The 21497-nt window shown below is 45.1% G+C and overlaps 2 protein-coding genes across 3 annotated transcripts in view; both read left to right on the plus strand.

Moving 5' to 3' along the window:
* Positions 1-26: 26 nt before the first annotated feature.
* On the plus strand, positions 27-8175 carry znf692 (zinc finger protein 692). Its single transcript, XM_061237858.1, has 11 exons — positions 27-189; positions 1158-1365; positions 2330-2361; positions 2792-3403; positions 3502-3568; positions 3885-4166; positions 4384-4443; positions 5013-5091; positions 5608-5722; positions 6539-6638; positions 7061-8175. The coding sequence occupies exons 2-11, from the start codon at positions 1199-1201 to the stop codon at positions 7374-7376; spliced, it is 1830 nt and encodes a 609-aa protein (XP_061093842.1). The 5' UTR covers positions 27-189; positions 1158-1198; the 3' UTR covers positions 7377-8175.
* Positions 8176-9464: 1289 nt separating this feature from the next.
* Positions 9465-21497, plus strand: part of fcho1 (FCH and mu domain containing endocytic adaptor 1) — a 49311-nt gene continuing 37278 nt past the window's right edge. For both annotated transcript variants that reach the window (XM_061237936.1, XM_061237937.1), the window contains exon 1: positions 9465-9588. The gene's annotated coding sequence lies outside the window, so the exon portion shown is untranslated. The remainder of the gene's footprint in view (positions 9589-21497) is intronic.

Here is a 21497-nt window from a genome sequence, read left to right on the forward strand (position 1 = left end):
TTCCTATCATCCAGCATCTCCAGTTCCTGTACAAATCTCAAGGCAACGGCTTTTTGTCATGATTAAACTTTTATATGAAACGATGAATGAAAGGTGTCATACTTCCTTCATATATAGCAAAATCTCTTGCTTAAGAAAATAAAGATTACGCGGTGTTCAGTCGGACAGGAGCGAAAAACATCTGCCAAGGTTTGTACTGAAGCGAGCTTACTTAAAAGGGCAACTGGATAATGGCGGGTGGGACCCGCTAAGAACAACAAGAGAAATGGTTGTATACCTGTTGTACTTTTTGATTTGTTCGGGTTTTTTTTGGGTCACACATTGGATACATTTTTGCAGGTGTTCCATTTGCGGTGTAGTCCTTTTAAGCAGTTTTTAAATGAATGTTTACGGAGAACAAATGCTGAATACATTAATAGTTTCTGCGAATTATTTCTTTCAATTCACTAGTAAAGACTGCTAATGCAGAGCTGAAGCTATTGTATCGTAGGGTAGCTACTTTTTGACTGTTAACTCTATGGATAGGACAGGCTATATTTGATCGGATAATAATTCGCGTAGCGCCATAAGTTATTATTCTTGGGATAGCTATAATCTGAATTGTACTTTTAAGAATACATTTTAAATACAATACACTTTTAAATAAATCAACCATTTAAGGGTGTATGTATGTATATATCGCTACGTATTACAAATGAGTTCATAGATTATTTGTATTTTAGTACAACACAACTTCAAAACTGATTAATTGTATAGCTATTCATAAGCTGTCCTTCCTCCTTTATTTTAGGCAACTGCTATAGCCTAAACAACATTTGATCAAGTTTGTAACAGCAAGCATTATAACAACAATAACAAGAGAATAAAATGGTTATAGCGTGTTTGTGGGCTATAACATGCATGTTAAAGATTAAATTGCAAGCGTCAGGGCTACAATTAGCCCTGAACTGAGACCCTGAAATGGAAACCTGACATATCCGGACTGCAAGAATCAAGCTGAGGCAATTTGATTTAGGCTACATCTTATCATCATTGTGTTGAATATATGTAATTCAGAAATGTTTATGATATATTTTCCAGTAGGTTTATGTAACATGGTCCCAATGTCCGCCTATGGCCAATGAATAGCCTATAGAATTATTGTTTGTATGCTGCAGGGAAGTGCTGCTTTGACCCATCCCGCACGTCCAGCGTGGCGATGTCATCCCCGAGAGATGCTGTCCGGCGGCAGCGGCGCAGGGAGCTGGACGCCAGGCGGAGCAAGTCGCGGGTTCGCCTGGGCGCGTGCCTGCAGAGCTGGGGCCAGCTGAAGGACAGACTCGGGTTCGCGCTGCATTCGGAGCTGGCACAGTACCTGCTCGAGAGGTGCGTTCACAGTGAAACAACGCCAAATAGATACTGAAGATAAACGCATTCAATTGAGGGAAAACGTCATCAGGTTTAGGAACGCATGGCCGGATTACACGATAACGTGAAGCCGCTTATTTCAGACTCTTAACAGTTCTTTTCGATTTAAATTTTAATGAATGTTGTTTTTTATAAGCTCTGGTTTATATCTGTGGAATTGTGTTCCGACTACTGTAGGGCCGGGTTGTCAAACTGAAGTCCCAGGCGGCCGCAGTGTCTGCAGCGTTTCGTGGTTTCCTTTCAGTCAGCTGTCAAATAAGGCCTTGAGAACAACGTGCGCAGATTCTGTATAAAACAACCAGAAAACAGACACTGCGGCCCTCCAGAACTGGAGTTTGACACGTGATGTAGGGTCACCGGGCTGTTGTAATAAAGTGTGTTAAAGCATGTGAGCAAATCATATGTTTAACGTGATTTTGAACATGACTATAACTATAACTCCAGATAAACAGTGCAGTTGTGTGACATATTTTCCAGACGGGTTAAATGTGAGAGCTTTTGAGTGGGAGGTCTCTGCTCTCTGCTCCTTTGCACCAGCCCTTTAAACAGACTTTGATGGAGGATTAGAGACACAGGGATGAAGAAAGTCTAGCTTTATAGCAGCACAGCATCACCCAACCTGCAACCCTCTGAAAATATTTAAAGCAGAATGTTTAAATAATAGGCCTACTTAATAACCTGGTGATTATTAGGATTGTTCAATGCATTTTAAGTTCAATAGATGTTTCTCTGGGAAAAGGCTTCTATATTTACTTTTATTTGTGGCCCACACGGCAGCCCTTGTTGGTCCTGTATAGCAGCCTGTATTGTTGTGTGTGAACACAGTTCACTCGTGTGAAGGTAATTAATTATATGTGATCTCACTCAATGATAGCTCTATTGTGCAGCATTGAATATTTTTGCCATTCTTTCCCCCTTTCAGCTACTTCTCCAAGGTCTGTGACAAGTGCTCAGGTGAGTAAATGATTCTGCTACTTACATTGTTATTGTATTATTGTACCATTAAATAACCATTTTACACTCACCGATAACTGTATTAGGTATTTAGACTTCTACTGCTGTAGCATATTCAATTATGAAGTGTTGTGCATTCAGAGATGCTCTTCTGCATACCACTGTCGTAATGTGTGGTTATTTGCATCTCTCTCATGAACAAGATGTTTTTGCCCACAGAACTGCTGCTCACTTCATGTTTTTAGTTTTTCACACCATACTTTGCAAACTTTGTTTTGCATGAAAATCCCAGATGATCAGCAGTTTCTGAGATACCGGCAGCAACTAAATTGGCATTAACAAGCTGGTGTACAGGTCTACCTAATAAACATCACCGAGTGTATGTTGTCAGATATAAATACCACGTTCCCATTGGCTCCATTCTTTCTAGGTGGGAGGGATGAGGCGAAGGGGGCGGAGCCTGTGGTGACATCAGCGGAATCCCTCCAGTGCCTGGTGTTGCAGGTCCATCGCCATGGGCAACGCTGCCCCTTTCCCCCCGGCCTGCAGCCTACCGGTGCTGTGGGGGGTCAGACCACCGAGGAGGGGCAGGGAGAGGGGCAGAGGTACGGAGGAGAAGAGAGTGGAGGTGCGCAGAGGTACGGAGGAGGAGAGAGGGGAGGCGCAACTGACGTTGGGCTGGACACGGGGCCTACGGAGGCCCGGGGAGGTTCGGGAGAGGGGGTGATGGCAGAGCTCTGTCTGAGGTACGCCTGCCAGGAAGGGCACGGTTTCGCGTGGCGCCCCTCCGGGACGGGCTGGGAGGGGGGCGAGGAGGATGGGGGGAGGGCGGAGTCAGAGGCTGATCGTCCTGGTGCCAGCCCGTCCAGAGAGCGAGGGAGGAGGTGTCTGACGGATGACAAGAGAGAGGGCGTGGAGGAGCCGTGCTTTTCGGCCAGGAGGTGCAGGAAAGCAGGGTCTGAGCTCGCTGCTGAGGGGAGTGGACATAGAGAGGAGGAAGAAGAGGAGGAGGAGAAAAAGGCTGGAGAGGTCAAAACATCAGGTAAATGTGAATGGTTTTATTTTTCCTATTTAACTTGTGACACAATTGTTACATTTACAAGTCAGTATTTGGTAGTTCAGCCATTTTGTGTTTTTCAGGGGGTAAGTGTGCACAGGAAGTGGAACCAGAGACTGAGAGGGAGCGAGAGCTGCCACAGGAAGATTGGTAAGACACTGTTTCAAACCTCACTAAAAGTTTCTTAAACTGTTCCAAGCTCACGTATAGTTAGCAAGTCAGTAAGTCATACTTTATTTGTATAGCACCTTCCTAAACAGTGGTTACAAAGTGTTTCACAACAAAACACAAAACATCAACAAACAGGATAAAAGACAAGATAAAATACAAGATAATAATTTAAAAATAAATAAACCTTACTGATAAAGGAATAACAATGTCAACCGCATCAATACGCAGGGAAAACAAGGGAGTATGAATCTGTTTTTAAAAGGTTCTTTAAATCTGCTTGCGTTTGCATCGACAGTCCGCTCCCTGATGAGGAAGACAGAGAAGAAGACGCCCCAGACGTGCTCACGGACAAGAACTGCAGCCCTTCCCGCAAACGGTCCAGTCCTGACTGTTCCTCCAACTCCATTGACACAACAACTTCAGGCAAACCCACCGGAGAGACCGATGAGAACCCGTATTCTCTCCTCGGCGACTCAACTGTAGTACAACAAACGACCACTAGGGGGAAACAGAGGAAAGCAGTTCAGTCTGCACAGGCCCGATCTAGCCCAAGGATAGGCAAGAAGGAAATCAAAAGGTGTCTTTCATGGTGTTATCTTAATTGATTTAATTTGAGTGATGACAAAGTAGCAGGTCAGTGTTTGTAAAGCTGGTTGGTCCATTCACAGTACAATATTCTTGGATGCGCCTGTGTCAGATAAATTTAAGGAGGAGGAGATAAATGGTGAAGACTAGCTTGATGCTAGGGATGAAGATAACATGATATAAACAAACATTTTTTTCTTTGTTTCCAGAAGTGCACCGAAGAGGCCGGGAGATGATGACATTTCTCAGATTAGTGGCAAAAGGAAAAGGTTTGTGTGCAATGTATGAGCTGCTTGTACAGTACACTCTCAGGAATAAAGGTACAAAATGTACCTTAGAAGTACCTTTGTACCTTTTTTTGCTTGTAAAATGTACTCATTTGTACCCAAAGAGAACATTGCTGTACTTTCAGGGTACATTTGGGAAATTTGATCTTTGAAGTACTGTCACTTTATTTCTGAGAGTGTGGTTGGTTTGAAATATAAGAATTATTCCCAATACAAGTATATAATGTAGCTAAGAACAGAGGAATCTAGGCTATGCGTATTATACTCCTACAGTTTTGAACGTATCTGCCTCTATGACCTGACCTGGCAAGCTGTTTCACAGCATGATAACTGTGTCTATAAAATACTTTCTCAATAGTGTGGAATTTACTTGTGTATATTTACAGAATTTAACCTGATATATGTTGTAGGCCTGTTTTACAGCTGAGGTATATTTAACATAACTATTGGAACAGTATACCAGGTTTTCCTCAACATGTTTAAACAATGTGTCAAGTAATAATGCATCTATTTAATTGATGTCATACACTACATATTTGTCTCTGGCACAGGAAAGCGACGCCCAGAGATATTTTGCCCTGCGAGTTTGAAGGCTGTGGAAAGATCTTCTCATCCCGCCAGTACCTCAACGTGAGTGGATCTCTGTGACTCTGAGGCGACCTTGTGGTAAAAGCACAAATTCTTCAATTCACACCAGGCACTCAGTCCTGTCCTGTGTTCCATTCTTACCTATAGGTAACCAACAGGTAACTGCAGTTTCTTGTGCAATATTACAGTATATTGCTGAATGTTGTTGCCACTCCCTTAACCAAAGCTTAACACAAGCATAGAGCAAAAAAAACAACTAAAAAAAACAACTGTCCAAATACTTACGGACTCCACTGTATGTGATTAGAATGTTGTTCACTGAACATTCTAAATGCTGATGTAACAATTGCTACCGGTGATTGAAAGCAATAGAATTCTAGAACACTGAATTAGAATTTTGAAAAACATTCCAAAAAAACATCAAATTGGAATGTTTGCTTCAACACTAGGGAGACAGAATGTTCATTGTTAGGAGTACACAGCTGAGCATCTTGAGTCTGAAGAAAGGTTGATAAAAGCACCAGGACAATACAGTGACTCTTCTATCTTGCCTTGCAGCACCACATGAAGTATCAGCACTTTCAACAGAAGACGTTCGCCTGCTCTCACCCCTCCTGCGGGAAGTCCTTCAATTTTAAGAAGCACTTGAAAGAGCACGAGAAACTACACAGCAGTGAGTCTCTTATCATCTCCCTGGGTTGCACACTGGTCCCTACAATGCTATTTGACCACACAGGGCTGTCCTCACATTGCCTGAGGCAAACGCCAAACATGTTAAAGCGTTATGTAAATAAAGGTAAAATTCAAACATGTGTCTTCTCTACAGGATTCTATTCTCTTGGAGCATTATAATTGTTTATAAGACCCTGCGCCTCTAAGTGCACCAAATGTACATTAACCGCTTTCAGCATAAACCGACTGTTTACATCTCTTCTGTACGGCTGAGTGGCTACCTCACAGTTTCTACAGGAGTTAAGAATAATGTGTTTATACTTTGGCCTGTGAGATTTTGTGGCTTTATCAAAGCCTTATTCTGAGTGACGAATGGAAAGATAAAAAGCAAGACAACGGGCAAGATGGGAAGTTCTGATGGGGGAAAAAAAAGAAAATTGTATGAAGTAGTGCTGCATATATAAAATTGAGTTATGGGTTTGTTGAAGGGATCCGTCTTTTATTCATTGAATCTCTGAGACTACAAACAGCCTTCAGCAGGCCATATAAAACTTGGTAGTTCAAAATTTCCTTTGTTTGGAACCATTCTCAAACAGTCTCGCCAGCTGATGACTTTTTGATATGAAGGACAGTACAATCAAAGCCCATAGAGCAGGGATCAGCATTTCGTAGTCCCCGAGGCCAAGAACTGCTGGTTTTCCATCCGTAGTTCTTGTAATGGCACCATCCGTGTGGAAAGTAAAAGTGTTTTGTGACATTTGTAATGACACCATCCGTGTGGAAAGTAAAAGTGTTTTGTGACGTTTGTGTCTGGGAGACCAGAGGGACTACATCTGTGAGTTCTGTGCCCGAGCGTTCCGGACCAGCAGCAACCTGATCATCCACCGCAGGATCCACACCGGGGAGAAACCACTGCAGTGAGTCTCCGCAGAGAAACCGCACCGCTGGCCCGTCAATGTTGAGTGAGGGGCAGCACGGTGGGGCAATGATAGTGCTGTCGCCTCACACAGCAAAAATGGAGTGTGGAGTTTGCATGTTTTCCCTGGGTCTGTGTGGGTTTCCTTTGGGTACTTTACAGTCCAAAAACATGCAGGTTTGGCTAATTGGAGACTCAAGTTGCCTGTCAATATCAATGTGTGAGTGAATAGTATTTGTGCCCTATGATGGATTGGCGATCTCTCAAGGGGCTTCCTGTTTCTGGAATTCTGTTGCTATTTCTTTATACAGTCTGGAATGTAGTGCCATAATGCACGTTTAGCACCTTAGCTTAGGGGTAGCACAGAAGCACCCCCCCACAGTCTTTGTGTCTGTTTGATGGTTGACTTCTGTTGCCGTCCAGGTGCGAGGTGTGCGGCTTCACCTGCCGGCAGAAGGCCTCGCTGAACTGGCACATGCGCAAGCACGACGCCGAGAGCGGCTACCAGTTCCCCTGCGAGATCTGCGGCCGGCGCTTCGAGAAGAGGGACAACGTGACCGCGCACCGCAGCAAGAGCCACCCCGACCACACCGCCACCCCGCCGCCCCCCTCCGAAACGCCCTCCCCCCTCCCCGGGCGCCCGGCCTCGGCCTCGATCACCCCCGGCGACCCCGCGGCGAGCATCGACCTCACGGGCCAGTCCGGTGACCCCGGCGACCTCCCCGTCGCCGTGATGTGAAAGCGCCCCGGCACACTGGGCCTCTGTCCGGCTGCGCTGTACCGCGCTGTAACGTTTACTTACCGCAGCCCGGGGGCCGTAGAGTCACTGCGTCTACAGTAAACACTGCCACATGTACAGGCGGAGGCCAGACACGGTGGACGGTGACTTAGAGGCGTTTTAACCTGGGCTGAATCCACGTGGTGCACACACACACAGCGCATCCTGTTCTCCAGAACGGCAGTGACTGTTCCCGTTTAGCTTTATTATTATTATTCAGTCATTATTTTGGACGGCAAGCTGTTTTTACTGGGCATTCCAGATGTATAAATGTGTTTTTAATGACAAGGTGGGTAAAACTTTCAGGTTACTGGCTGTCCGACTGCCATCTGCCTATCCCTGACCTAGATGCTGAGTACACGCCAAGGAATATCTAGCACACCACAGCAGTTGTTCTGTTCTTTCAGAAAAATATGTTTTTAACTCATGCCAGACAATAAACAAACTGGTAACCATGGTTATTTGCTGAAGACTAGTTCACATATCACCTAATCTTCACAGAGGGGATTCATCTATTTTTTGGTTTGTTTTCTTTGATCTTCTCCCTCTGGGAGAACTGTGTGAATAGTGTTTTTTTTCCATCTTTGCTCTGAAACTGGTGTTTATTTGAATTAAAAATGATATTGGACTTTATCCAAAATCATGGTTATACGGAGTCTGATTACAATAGTGTTTCATTCCACAGTTAATATGGCTCTGTGGGTGTTCAGTTCACATGTGAATGCAATCGACTGTGTGCAAATTATACGAAGAGGAATAACCTTATGAGGTAGTTAAACAAATTGGCAGAATTTCCCATTTTACCTGTAAATTACCATCACCTGTGCTACCTTGTATAGAAGCATGTGCTGTATGTTATTTGAGGAAGGAATGAGGTACCAAATTATAAAATTTGTTTACAGACGAGGCCAAAGTTGTAGTTTTTATATTTTGGGTACAGTACATACAGTAGTTAATTTCCTCCCTGAAATCTGGTTTGTTGAAATGCAAAAAACATGTTTTATTAGGTATTTATTCGACTTCTTTTATAGATTTTAGATTGTTTTCTGTGGCTGTAGCCTATCCACTTAGTGGTTAGATCACATTTATTCCCAATTCTGACAATTGGTCTGAAAAACAGCTGAGACTCTTGACCACATCTGCATGGTTTTATGCATTTAGTTGCTCATGTGGCTGCAAGTAAATGCATCAAAGCATGCAGACGTGGTCATGATGTCAATAAAGACAAAGAAAATGTAGATGGTGTTGAATATCCTCAAAATAATTATTAAAAATGTTTTGATATGATGGGTGAGAGGATAAGGAATTGTAGAGTTCATGTTGGACATTGGACATCAACATTGGTTCATGTTGATGTGGACTTTATAAAGTTGTAGTCCATAAAACACATTAACTTGAATGTTGTTTTGTGAACGTAAATTTAAGCACCACTGAACTCAAATTTTGTGATCATTTGAATATTTTCAAGGGCTGACTAGGAAGAGAAGAAGGTCCAGAATGTGGTCGGTATTGCCCAACGCTAGTATTTTCCATATAATATAATACATATGAAGAATACATAACAAGATCTCTAAATGTGTAGTCAAATTAAATTGCAGTTTTAAATGAAACACTGCAAGAATGTAGCCTCAATAACTGCACAATTCTTAAATTCTTCTCCATTCATATTCCAATATGCTATAAACAGTGACCTAACCGGTAATTAGCGGTAGCAGTAACAGTTTAGTTGCTTGGGATTTATAGACATAAAATGGAAAGGAGAATTGTGGATATAATTACCCCCGAGGAATATAAATGTTATCACTATTCCCGCCATTGCCAAGAGGTCCAATAGGTTCAACAGATTGATGACCACTTTATCAAATAACGGACGTTATTAACAGGTGGGCGTTATCTAATAGAGGTAATTTCACATTCAATTGGACAAAAAATATATAGCTTGTACACGCCCCTTAGCGGTTGCCATGCCAACATCATTTTTCTCCCCCCGGGCTGAGTGACGTATACACTAACCAATAGGGCGGTCGTTAGGCAGGGTCTTGCGGACACCCTGAAAACTCGGTTCAAATTGTACAGCAAAAGAAACGCTGTGCACATTGTAAGGTCGGACGGAGGGACAGGTGAATGGGATTGAAATATGAATTTACACCACCTTATATGAAAATATTTTCAGGTAAAAATGTCCAAATGATTATGGTATTGCTTTTACGACTACTTAGTTCTTGTTAAGTTGGCTACCAAAGACTTATATAGCTAACTTGTCATGGACAGAAACTCGCTCTGAAGCTAAGAAACGTTAACCAACTAACCGCGTATATCGATGAAGCAACGTGACTGACATTGCTAATGCTAGCAACATAAATGACGGTGTATTAGGTAATAGTTTCCTGATTGTTCAATAGACTGACAGGAACTGTAGGAGATGGTTCTTGTGAATGTTAGCGAATATCTTATTTGCCAATTTAATACACATTTAAGACGACGGTGTTAGAATTCATTCAAAATTGATTTCGAACTCTTTAACCAACGGTACCGTTAGTTGCATCGACAGCTAAATATGTTGTCTATATATGTCTCTTGTCAACTGTTATCACTAAGTTAGCTAGTTATGTGGTTAGCTTTGGTTAAGTTGGCTTATTAACGTTAGCTAGCTACCAAGATTAGCAAGTTATCTATCATCACACAAATTAACTTGCCTAGCTGATTGTAGCTGTAGATGTAACCAGTTTTAACCTACCGGAATAACATTGAAATTGAATCTTCCGTTAACAATAATAATTGTGCACGTGTCGCATCCATAGCGAAATTCTTCGATGGCTTAATGTCAATGTTAAACTAACGGACTATAACGTTAACGGTTTTGTAATTTTAGTAACGTTTACGAAATAATTCTGCTAGCTAGATGACCGTCCCATACTGACTACCATTAGTTAATTTCTTATGTGTACTCGCTAACGTTAGCTAGTAACGTTATCATTGCATCAATAACGTTTCGTATTTGACTTGAGAAACCTGTACTGGTCTAACGTTGTCTGGACGAATGCAGCCAGCTAGCAGCAATGTGTTAGTTACACTTAGCTAACGTAGTAACTTAAGCTAAACCTTGAAAATGAATGCAGGCTAGCAAGCTGGCAACATTGTGTGGGAACTGATGTTACGGTTATGGATGGAAATGATTATGGAAATGCACTTTTTCATCGAGGCAAGCGAGTCCCTTCTTGGTAAAAACAGCCGTCTATTGTTATCTAATTCCATCCAAATGCCTTTGCAAATGTTCGTTAGCCCTGTTCTGTGTTATGCTGTGTACAACGTTATCACACAACTTATGGTAGAGTTGGACGGCTACCTCTATTTTACAGGGCTGAGACAATTGGAATGTGTGTTAAGCACATCGTTGTTTTAATACCAAGGCATTCAAGATAAATGGAATTGCATCGATATGACCGTTATACGAGCTGTTTTTATTTGCAACTGATGCTGTTTTAATATATTGTATGATCGAGAATTTGTATTTTGTATGATCGAGATTTTTTGTTAGCGGAAATATTGAATAACCAGCTCATTGTGACGTTTTTAATTTTAAGTCAGTCCTTGGTGCCTTGTCCCATAGAGCATTTCCCTCACTTTTCAATTTTACGCTCCTCGGTTAATAAAGGCACTTGCCAAGAGACGAGTGCGCCTTTCAGCCAAGATTTACGTCAGGTTTTTGTCAAAAAGGATTCATTGAATTAGCCTACTACTGCAGTAGGGACCTGCCCAATGTGTGGCGAGTGCCTGCAAGTTGCCAGTGAAGTACACCGTGTGACCTGTATTGTGTGGAATACTCGTAGGATTGTGGACAAATGAATCGGATTACTGCGTAACCGCTTTTTACAGTGGTGGGTGCAGTTGGTAATTTTAAAATATCGGGTGGTTGGTCGGAGTTTTTTTTTTTAAATACAATTTGATTTGGCGGTTTTGAAATTAGATTTCAGAACAAAAAAAATGCAATTACCTTTCGGTTTAAAGACGTGACACCCTGGAGCAGGGATCTTCAACTCATCCTAGAGGGCTGCAGACTCCATGCACTTGATTGTGCTAAACCAGGGGATGTCTAATCTTATCTAAAAAGGGCTGAGTTGGGAGCAGGTTTTTATGTAGTCCAGCCCTATGACACCTGTTTCAAGTAATTAACTAATCATAGTCTTCAATCAAGACCTTGATAAGTAGACCTGCAATCAATCAAGACCTTGATAAGTAGACTTGCCAGAACCTGCAGGTTCTTCCTCCACAACATACTCCTAGTCCAGGCACTTGTCATCTCTGGCCTGGATTATTCCAACTCCCTCCTGGCTGGTCTCCCACCTTGTGCCATCAGCTGGTCCAGAATGCTGCAGCCCACCTGACCGCCAGTCAGCCCAGGTCGGCTCATGTCACCCCACTTTTCATCTACCTCCAGTGGCTGCCTATTGCTGCACGCATCTGCTTCAAGGCGCCAGTGTTGGCATTACGGGCTGCTAAGGACTGCCCCACTAGACTCCCTACACCCCAGCAAGACCACTCTGGTCTTGTGGTCCCCTCATTGCAAGCACCAGGTGGTTGAGCTGCATGTACATGCTTGTTCTCTGTTGTGGTTCCTCAGTGGTTGAATGACACGTCTAATACTGTCAGAACAGCAGAATCCCTCCCCATATTCGGAGGCAGGCTAAAAACATTTTCAGACTGTACCTTAGTCCCCCCCAATATCCCTCTTCTATACCCTATATATATACAAAAACCTGCACTTACGATGACTATTGTTTTTTGGTTATAACAGCTCTACATGCTTCTTTTGCTATTTAAGGATTTGATACTTATGCACTTGTAAATTGCTTTGGATTAAATGCGTTTGCTAAATGAATAAAATGTTAATTTAAAATGTAGAGTTAGCTATCTTAGAGCTGGGATAAAACAAAATACCTGCACCTACATCAACCGACTTTTCTTATGAGAAAAGACACCCCTGGGCTGAGAGTCTCTTTGTATATTTCACCTCCGCTGCCCCTGCTTGTCTCAGTGGTGAAGGTTGAGCTTTGATTAATGCATGCATCCTGTGTTGACTGTAGTCTTTACCTGAAGAGAGAGCAGTCTGTCCTGTGTTCTGTGGAGACTCCCATAAACCCTTGGGAGAGAACAGCTCTGTGGCCACTATGCACAGGGCACTAAGTGTGAAATACTTTCACTCAGTGCTTTTAACCCTTTGAAGTGTAGGTTCTTTGAAGTCATGTTCTAGAACCCTGTCATGTTCGGTTGCCAGTAGTGCTTCTTAGTTCAGCATAAGAGTACTGAACATTCTAATAGTTCAGTGCATTGTAGTCTGTAATTATTTGGACAGTGACACATTTTTTGTTGTTTTCACTCTATGCTCCTGCAAACAAAAATAAAACTGTCACTATGTGGTTAGTCTTTCAGCTTTAATTTACGGGTTTTTACATCCATATTGAGTGAACTATGTAGGAATTACAGCCCTTTTTATACACAGTTCCCCCACCTATTTTAGCGGGCCAAAAGTAATTGGACATTTGGATGCTATAGTCTTGAAAATACGCTACTGTGCTGGATTATCTTGAAAAGTAATGAAAAGTAAGCACTCAATGTGCTCCTGCTAGTAGCTAATAGCTTTGTTTTGAATGGAACTCTGGTATTTGGAGTGTGTGAACAAACTTCTGACCACCAATGACCTCAGATAACCCTGAAACCACCGAAACTGAAAAATGACTGACGGACACTTTAAAAACATACACAATTTAAAATGGCTGCTATCATGAGATGAGCCGGTTTGCTTTTATTTGTCCGCTTTGGTGGAGCTGCTTTGTTTTTTTATCCTTTGGTCTGTCCCGTAAGCGCGCTCTGTCCTGTAAGAGTGGCCCGAGGGGAGAGGCCGGCCACTGGCTCCCGTCAGCCGCGGTTCTCACAGGCAGGCGCTCAGGGCCCCATCGAGCTGCACAGCGGAGGCCCGGGCCCTGGCCGGGTGCGCTGAGACAGGGGCCGGGCGGGTCGTCCTTCAGTCACACAGCTGCCGGTATCAGGGGGGAATGGCCCCGGGATGGCGAAGGGCCCCCGGATACTGAACGGCCCCCAGAACAGAGCCGCATGTGAGGCTGTTTGATTATGGCAGCATCCGGTGTCACCCAAAAGCAGTGCTCTGAGAAAGCCAAAAAAGTCATCTTAACAAGTAATTTTGTCTTATTTTGTTATCTTTTTGGCTAAATAAGACAAAAAGATTGCCAGTGAGGTGGGACCACGTGGACTCATGATTTGCCAATGGGTTAAGAAAATTTCACTGGACAAGCAAAAGTAACATAAAACAAGCTAATATTTTCTCCTTGATGAAAAAAAGTGTCATATAAGACTGAAACGCTGGTGAAGACAGGCGGTTTTTTGCCGTGCAGTATTGAGAAACGAGAAGGGAGCAAACTGCCTGCCTGTTTTGCATTTTAGATTTGAATGATCGGCTCTGCTGCGCGTTTGAGTAATGCGTCCCCTCAGCACCGGGAAACCCGCAAAGCTGGTTCTGCCCGCGCAGGAAACGCACTGAGCGCCGGAGGGGGGGGGGGCGAAGGAGAATAAAATGGCGGCGTTTCCTCAATGTGCTGCTCGCTGGACCATGGCGAGCTGACTGCCTTCCTGCCCGTCTCCTCCTCTCCGTGGGGCCTTTTTGGCCGCGTGGTGTAATATGGATACGCGTCCCCGTGCAGTGCGACATGGATACGCTCCTCTATTTGGCCCTCTAACCGCGTGCTGGTCATGAATTAATGAGAGGCGGCCATGCCAGAGGGTGGACACGCCCGCCGCCCGCCGCCGTGGTAACAGGAGCCTCATTTCTGCAGCGGTGTGAATACCTGGGGAGCCAGCGTCTGCCATCGCCAGGCCTCCCAATAAAATATAACCTCCGCTCGTCTCCTCCTGAAGGGAGTGCGGGAAAGGAGTGTTGGGACTCGCCCTGTGCCTTTGCTGTTGGCCCATTATTGGGCCAGTCAAGGGAAAGGTGATTGGGGGTCAAAGCTCAGGGCAAGGTTATAGGCAGCTTGTTATGGTTAATAGCTGTCTTTCAGTGGGAGTATCGCGTTTTCACTATGGAGGTGTGGTGCGGATGGTATTTAAAAAGGTATGGGTGTTTCAGAGCCCTAACGGTGGATAAGCAGCTGGGTGTTTCAGAGCCTTAATGGTGGATAAACAGCCGGGTGTTTCAGAGCCCTAATGGTGGATAAGCAGCTGGGTGTTTCAGAGCCCTAATGGTGGATAAACAGCCGGATGTTTCAGAGCCCTAATGGTGGATAAGCAGCTGGGTGTTTCAGAGCCCTAATGGTGGATAAGCAGCTGGGTGTTTCAGAGCCCTAATGGTGGATGGGTGAGCAGACAGGAAAGGAAGCTAAGGAAGGTGCCGGCGTCTGAGTTCTCTCAGCCTACAGGCTACGCCTCTAGACTATGGAAATTTAATGTTGTAACACTTCCCAAAAATAATTAAACCCAGGCCAACTGTAAAGACAGTAAATGGGTAAGAGATTAGTCCTCGCGGGGAGAGAGCAGAGGTGAGTTTGAGGCTGATGCTCCTGCCTCGCCTGTCGCTCCTCCAGCTCGACGCATCCACTGAGGACACGGTGACCCAGATGAGCAGGCTGCTAGCGGGCGAGACGTCGGGCCCGCAGAGTTCCCTCAGATGATTTCACGGAATGAATATTCAGCAGAGTCGTCCTCCTTTCCTTTATAAAGTGGCGGGTTCCGTGCGAATCCGCAGTCCGTGTCTGCTGCCGTCTGAACGGCGTCTGTGCTCATTGTTCCATTGTCCTATGCAGCGCTGTCATTCTGCATAAACAGCTGCTGTATTCTGCTTCCGAAGTCAGTTGACAATTGAGGAATTTGTGGCGCATGGAGAGAGGCCGGATTTTACAAAGCGGTGGACGTATGCCTCGTCTGACGTTTGAGACGTTAAACATTTAACAACGACAGGCCAATCCGTGTTAAAAGGGAATTGTGGTAGTCTGAGGACTCTTCTGAAGGACACAGTTACAGTGTTACTGTGGTGCACACTGACACAACCACACACAGCTTTAACCCTTTAAGCTGTGAGGTCACAGGTACACTCAGCGAGCACTCTGTTACGTATTTATTACACTGCTGCTGCAGCCTATCCACTTAGAGTTTTGACACGTTGCTGCAAGTCCCATGAACGCCCAAAGGTGTGAGCTCAATGATTACAACCCAACCAAAACCAGTCTATAAGATCAACAGTCCCTCTGGTCAGGGAGGAACTGAATAACAGGTTTAGCCCTTTGAAGCGTTGGATTGTTTTGTTTAAAATCAAGTCTGTGTTTATTGCTTTCCGTTACCAGTAGTGATTGTGACATCAGCATTAGAATGTTCAGCCAAGAACATTCTAATCGTATACACTCAGTGACCACTGTATTAGGTAGACCTGTACACCAGCCTGTTAATGCAAATATTAATCAGCTAACCATGTGGCAGCAATTCAGTGCATAAAAGCATGCAGATGTGGTCAAGAGGTTCAACTTTTGTTCAGACCAAATGTCAGAATGGGGACGAAATGTGATCTTTGACCATGGAATGGTTGTTGGTGTTTGTGGTTTGCGTATCTCAGTAACTGCTGATCTCCTGTGATTTTCATGCAGAACAGTCTCTAGAATTTGCAGAGAATGGTGGGAAAAACAAAAAAACAAAAATCCAGTGAGCAGCAGTTCTCTGGGCAGAAACGCGTTGTTAATGAGAGAGGTCAGAGGAGAAGGTCCAGACTGGTCGAAGCTGACAGGAAGGTGACAGTAACGGAAATAACCGCACATTACAGTGGTATGCAGAAGAGCATCTCTAATAAAGTGCTCACTGAGTGTCCGTGTGGAGATGGGAAGACAAGGAAAGAGGGTGACGGAGAGGGGAAAGTAGAGAAAGTAGAGAGAAGAGAGAGCGAGAGGCAGCAGGAGGTGGGGGCTGTTTTTCCTACCCCATCAGTGTGGGAATAATGTGTTATTGCTGACGGTCCAGCCTGCCTTTATCATGGTGACCATCTGTTTTCACCATCACCATCACCATCACCCTGGCTAAAGGCAGAAACGCCCTGCCTCCGGCTCTGATAGCATCTGGGTGCTGCACCACCTGTGGGAATCTCCCTCTAATGACCCCTCCAAACTTCTCTGGCCTCTTACTGGAACCCTGTTGAAGATGTAGATGTGTGTGAGGCTGGGTAGACGGGTGGAAGAAAAAAGTTGTTTCTGCATTCTCAGAAATAAAGGTAAACTGCCTAAAAAGGTGCTGTACAAATGCTTGTCGCTGGACTGGTGCCCTATAATTAAATTGTACCTTTATTGCTTGGAAAATGTACTCATTTGCACACAAAGAGAACATTACTGTACTGTCAGGGTACATTTGGGAAATATGTTCATCGAAGAACAAAGATTTACCTCAGCTGGCACTTTATTTCTGAGAGTGTGTAGTTTGTACTTTAAAATCTATCCAGGTTTAGTGTATATTAAAACTGGCCAGTTGTCTTGCCAGACACATCAATGGTCCCGAGAGTCAGAAGTCATCAGTATGTCCGGATAACCCATTTCATTGAAGACAATCTAACGCACAAATTGTTGTTCTTTTCAGAAAGAGTGGTAGTTGTGTCTGTCTTGTGCTCTGCCAGTGAGAATAGTGGGAATCTCCATTCCTGGCTGAAGAACAGAGGTGGAAAATCCAGGTTCAGACCGCAAAAGTCCTTCCTGCCGTATTTTGTTCCAATAACCTGGATTCGCTAATCCAGCCCAGTTCTTCCGTCTGGGGGAGGAACTTAAATCTCAGCTGGCTCGGTTCACGGGTTGAAGAAACACATGGCAGTGCTTTTACTGTCTGACCCCTGGACTCTCCGCCTCTGTCCGAGGACCGGGCCGGCTGTGGAGGGCACAGAAGCAGAGTGTTCATTGTGTTTGTGTTCTCCCGGAACACGCCTCCTGCTCTTGAGAGCTGACCGGGCCGTGACCTGCGGGTGACCCCCCCCCCTATCCTCACCGCAGCTCTCTCTTTAACGGCCGCGACTCTGGACCGCGCCTCGGAGGAGTCCGCCCGGCCATATTACTCATCTCCACTCACCGGGCTCTTAAGGCTCCGGGGCAGGAGATACCGCTACGCGTCACTTTGATAAAGGAGATCGCCGGCTATTAAAGTCAGGGATGTTTCATAATTCATTGCCAGGCTGTTAGAATGAGGGAATGGGGGGGAAAAACCTTCTCGGAACGTGGAGGAAGATAAAAGACTGTAACGGATTCACCTTCGCCCATCTCTTTCCAGAAATCCCCGCAAACCCCCCTTAACCAGCCCCCTACCCCCCTCCTCCTGGCAGCTGCCTCAGTGCCAGAGCAAAGGACGGGGCAGAAGTTCAGTATAAGTGTGCAGGGGGGGGTAGTTAACTGTACTAGGTGGGGGTAGCTGGTTGGAGAGGTGGGGGGGTCATACTCAAAGTGGAGGGGGGGGGGGGGGGGGCATTATTGCTTCCGCCTATCCGAGCCTCACACCGTGCATGCCAGGAGAGAGGGAGAGAGAGGGAGAGGGAGACAGAGAGGGAGCAAAAGGGAGCGAGGGATTGAGTGAGAGGGAGAGAGAGAGAGAGAGAGGGAGAGACGCTCAAAGAAAATCGCTGACTCAGCACAAGGCAGTGGGTTGAGCAGCTGGCCGGTCCCCATTAAGTGGGAAAAACAGGAATCTGCTGCCTGAGCCTTCTCCGGACTTATCACACGTATCAGGGACAGCACAGTGACTTCACCTTACTGGTGAACTTTTTCCTAAATTCAGTAAGTTCTTCATATCCATATATACTTAAAGTATATATTCCATAACATTGTAATACGTGTATTTTCGCACCCAAGCTTTTTTTCCATCCACTTCCTGGAAAACCGTTTAAATTAACATTTTACATCATTGTGTACCAGTAGGCATGTATGCCAGTCAAATATCTGCCAATTTTCCATTTCCCTCCAATCATTACACGACATTACATTACATGCATCTTATTCCAGAGCGACGTACAGTAAAGTGCATACCCATAACCAGGGACAGGTGCACTGAAGCAGCATGCTTCCTCATTTGACCTCCCCCCTCCTCAGTAAACATAGCAATATTTCATATTGCGGAAGCTAGTGCTCCTTCAACCACCGTTTCAGCCGTTCCTGAAGATGTGGTTCAGAGCAGATGAGCAGTTGTGGTCATACTGAGTGCGAGCGACTAGCTCATCTGTGTCACCGCACTGCATGAACATACTCACTCAGTCTATGGTTTCATCTATAGCCGCATTGTACGGCATTCTAATGACGGTGTGCATTGATGTCTTGCATTGTTCTGTCCGTGTTAGCCTACCCAGGGACTGCGCATGAAAATCGGCAGAAAATTGCTAACATTTATATGGATGTGAAAACAAAAGCGTCGATCCAGCTACCGCTCAATAAGTCGCACAAATAAATTAATAGAGAAGTGTAAAAGCTCGTTTGCAGTGTGCGAGGAGGAACAGGATATAACCCCCTGTGGTTTTTAGCGCAGTCCGAGAGAGAGAGAGGCCAGAACATTGGCTTCTGCACCGTTTCCATCTTCCACCATGAAAGCTAAAAGCTGTCAGTTGCCGTGATTCAGTGGCAATGATGGAATTGTGTGAAAATGAAATGAAAGAGGAAAGGAAGAAAGAAAGAGAAGAAGGAGGGGGGGCTGGGTCCCTGGCCAATCGCAGTTCTGTGCCAGGGCTATGACTCTTGAGTTCTGGAGGCTTGTGCGACCTCTCCAGAAGTTTTCACCGTGAACAGGGCCAGCCGTTCATTTCCCACACGGCAGTGAAGAGACCCGTCCGCTCTCACCCTCACTCGGGAAGAGTTGCACCATATTACGGTTTTGTAATGTAACTGCATTGCATTTTAAGCATTTTGGAGAAGCTGTAACCAGACTTGACTTGACTTGCATTCACTCATACAGCTGGATGCGTATATATACTGAAGAAATTCACAGTAAATTCTCAAACTCGTACCGATTCACTCCCTTAGTGGAGAGACACACGAACACATGCTCACACGCACGCATTTGCACATTCACGCACACACGCTCATACACACTCTGCATACACACACTAACTCCACACACACACGCACATATACCCATATACATGCATATACACACTCTCACACACTCGCACACACTCATATACATGCATACACACATTCTCTCTCACATGCACTCACACACACACACTCATATACATGCATGCACTCACACTCTCTCACACACACACACACACACACACACGCTCACACACACGCACACACTGCTGCACCAGCTCAGCCTGGTCTTCCCCTGCTCTCTCACACTTCCCTTTCCATACACTGAACCCACTGCTGCTCATTGTGCTGCTCGTGCTGCTGCTCATGCTGCTGCTCATTGTGCTGTTCGTTCTGCTGCTCGTGCTGCTGCTCATTGTGCCGCTCGTGCTGCTGCTCATGCTGCTGCTTGTTTGAGAAGCCCTCTCCTCTCGGGACGGGCCCAGGTCCGTTACACCTGTCTACATCGCCGCGTGGTTACCATGGCTACGGCAGCTGCCACCCCCCTCCCCCAGGAATCCCCCAGACAGGTTCACTTTCACTCCCCTGCTTCATTGTGGCCCTGTGATACTCCACTCAGACCCAGCGTAACACAACATGATACACAGCCTGCTCCAATGAATCACAGTGTCAAACGATGTACCCAATAAAACCCATTCAGCCCCAAGACATGAAGCGGCAGTTTGCTTTGTCTCGTTTCAGTGAGTTATCACAAATGGCTCTGGGGCTTTCCAGCTAGCTTTGCTCGCACGCCTGAATGGCCTCAGCAGCGGAACGTTCCTAACATTCATCACGGCCTCTGGAGTCCTCATTGCGATTCTGGTCCAGGGCTGGTTTTGGTCTCATTGTAATTCAGGTCCAGGGCTGGTTTCGGTCTCATTATGGTTCAAGTCCAGTGTGGTTTTGGTCTCATTGCGATTCAGGTTCATGGCTTGTTTTGGTCTGATTGTGATTCAGGACCAGGTCGGGTTCTGGTCTTGTGCAGTGGGTAAGGTTATCTTTCTTGGCGGCTCTTTTGTAACCTGGTCATGCGGTGTTCTCCTGTGGCATGGAACTCTGTATGACCGTCATCGGGTGACCGTGGCTCTACCGACTGGAAGGAGTGACATTTTCCTTTTTTTTTAGTTTTAGTCTATTTGACAAGGTGAGTGCACTTTAATAACACTTCTGAAAATGTGCCAGGGTTAGCCTAGGAGGCTAATTTGCACCTGTAGACCTTGGACTGTATGTCCTTGGATTGCACTTTTCCTTTGTGATCAGGAAATGCTGACGTTCAGACCATCACTGTCTCTGGGAGCCATTAGTATTACTGTAGGCTTTATGCTATAAGCTGAACATCCCTCTTGCTATCAGCTGCCAGAGAGCATCAGCTCCTGTGTGTGCTGATAACTGACCCCGGTTGACACATTCAGGCTCTGAAACTCTGAATCCCTGGGGGTTTCTGTAAGGGACTGGCGTGTGTCCTGATTTTTACAGCCGTGTCTCTTCTCAGAATTGCCATTGATTGACGCTAGGCCTAGCCTACCTTTTCTATTTGCCATTTTATTTCAGGCTTTCTTGGTCACACAGTTTCCATTTCTATCTCTCCTTTTCTATCTCTCCCTTTCTGTTCCTCTCCTCCTCTCAAAGTGGAAAGTGAAGTGGGAGGTGTTTTGTCTGCTTCTCTCTCTTTCTCTCTCTCTCTCTCTGTGAACTTGTCACGCACACAGGTTGTTGGTTGGACCCTTCCTGCACACACACTGTGTATTGCTGATGATGTGGAGGTTTAATCCATCGTGCAGTGCTAAGTCTCTGGCTTGGTGGTGTTCTTTGTCCCTTCAGTCCATCAGTTCTGCCTTCCTCTCTCTCAACTTTTTGAAAGAGTAGGTGTTTTGGAATGTTTTTCAAAATTCCAAGTCTGTGTTCTAGAACTCCACTGCTTTCAGCTACCAGTACTGATTGTGACACAAATTTAGAATGTTCAGTTCAGAACATTCTAATCACACATTTGTGACCTCAC

This window comes from Conger conger, chromosome 4 (genome assembly GCF_963514075.1).
Source record: "Conger conger chromosome 4, fConCon1.1, whole genome shotgun sequence".
Lineage (NCBI taxonomy): Eukaryota > Metazoa > Chordata > Actinopteri > Anguilliformes > Congridae > Conger > Conger conger.

What these genes read in the sequence shown, in the direction of transcription:
- znf692 (XM_061237858.1), top strand. Translation starts at nt 1,199, where the DNA reads ATGTCATCCCCGAGAGATGCTGTCCGGCGGCAGCGGCGCAGGGAGCTG. An exon ending in GGTCTGTGACAAGTGCTCAG is followed by an intron (nt 2,362 to 2,791) that starts GTGAGTAAATGA and finishes CATTCTTTCTAG; the next exon opens with GTGGGAGGGATGAGGCGAAG. An exon ending in ATTAGTGGCAAAAGGAAAAG is followed by an intron (nt 4,444 to 5,012) that starts GTTTGTGTGCAA and finishes TCTCTGGCACAG; the next exon opens with GAAAGCGACGCCCAGAGATA.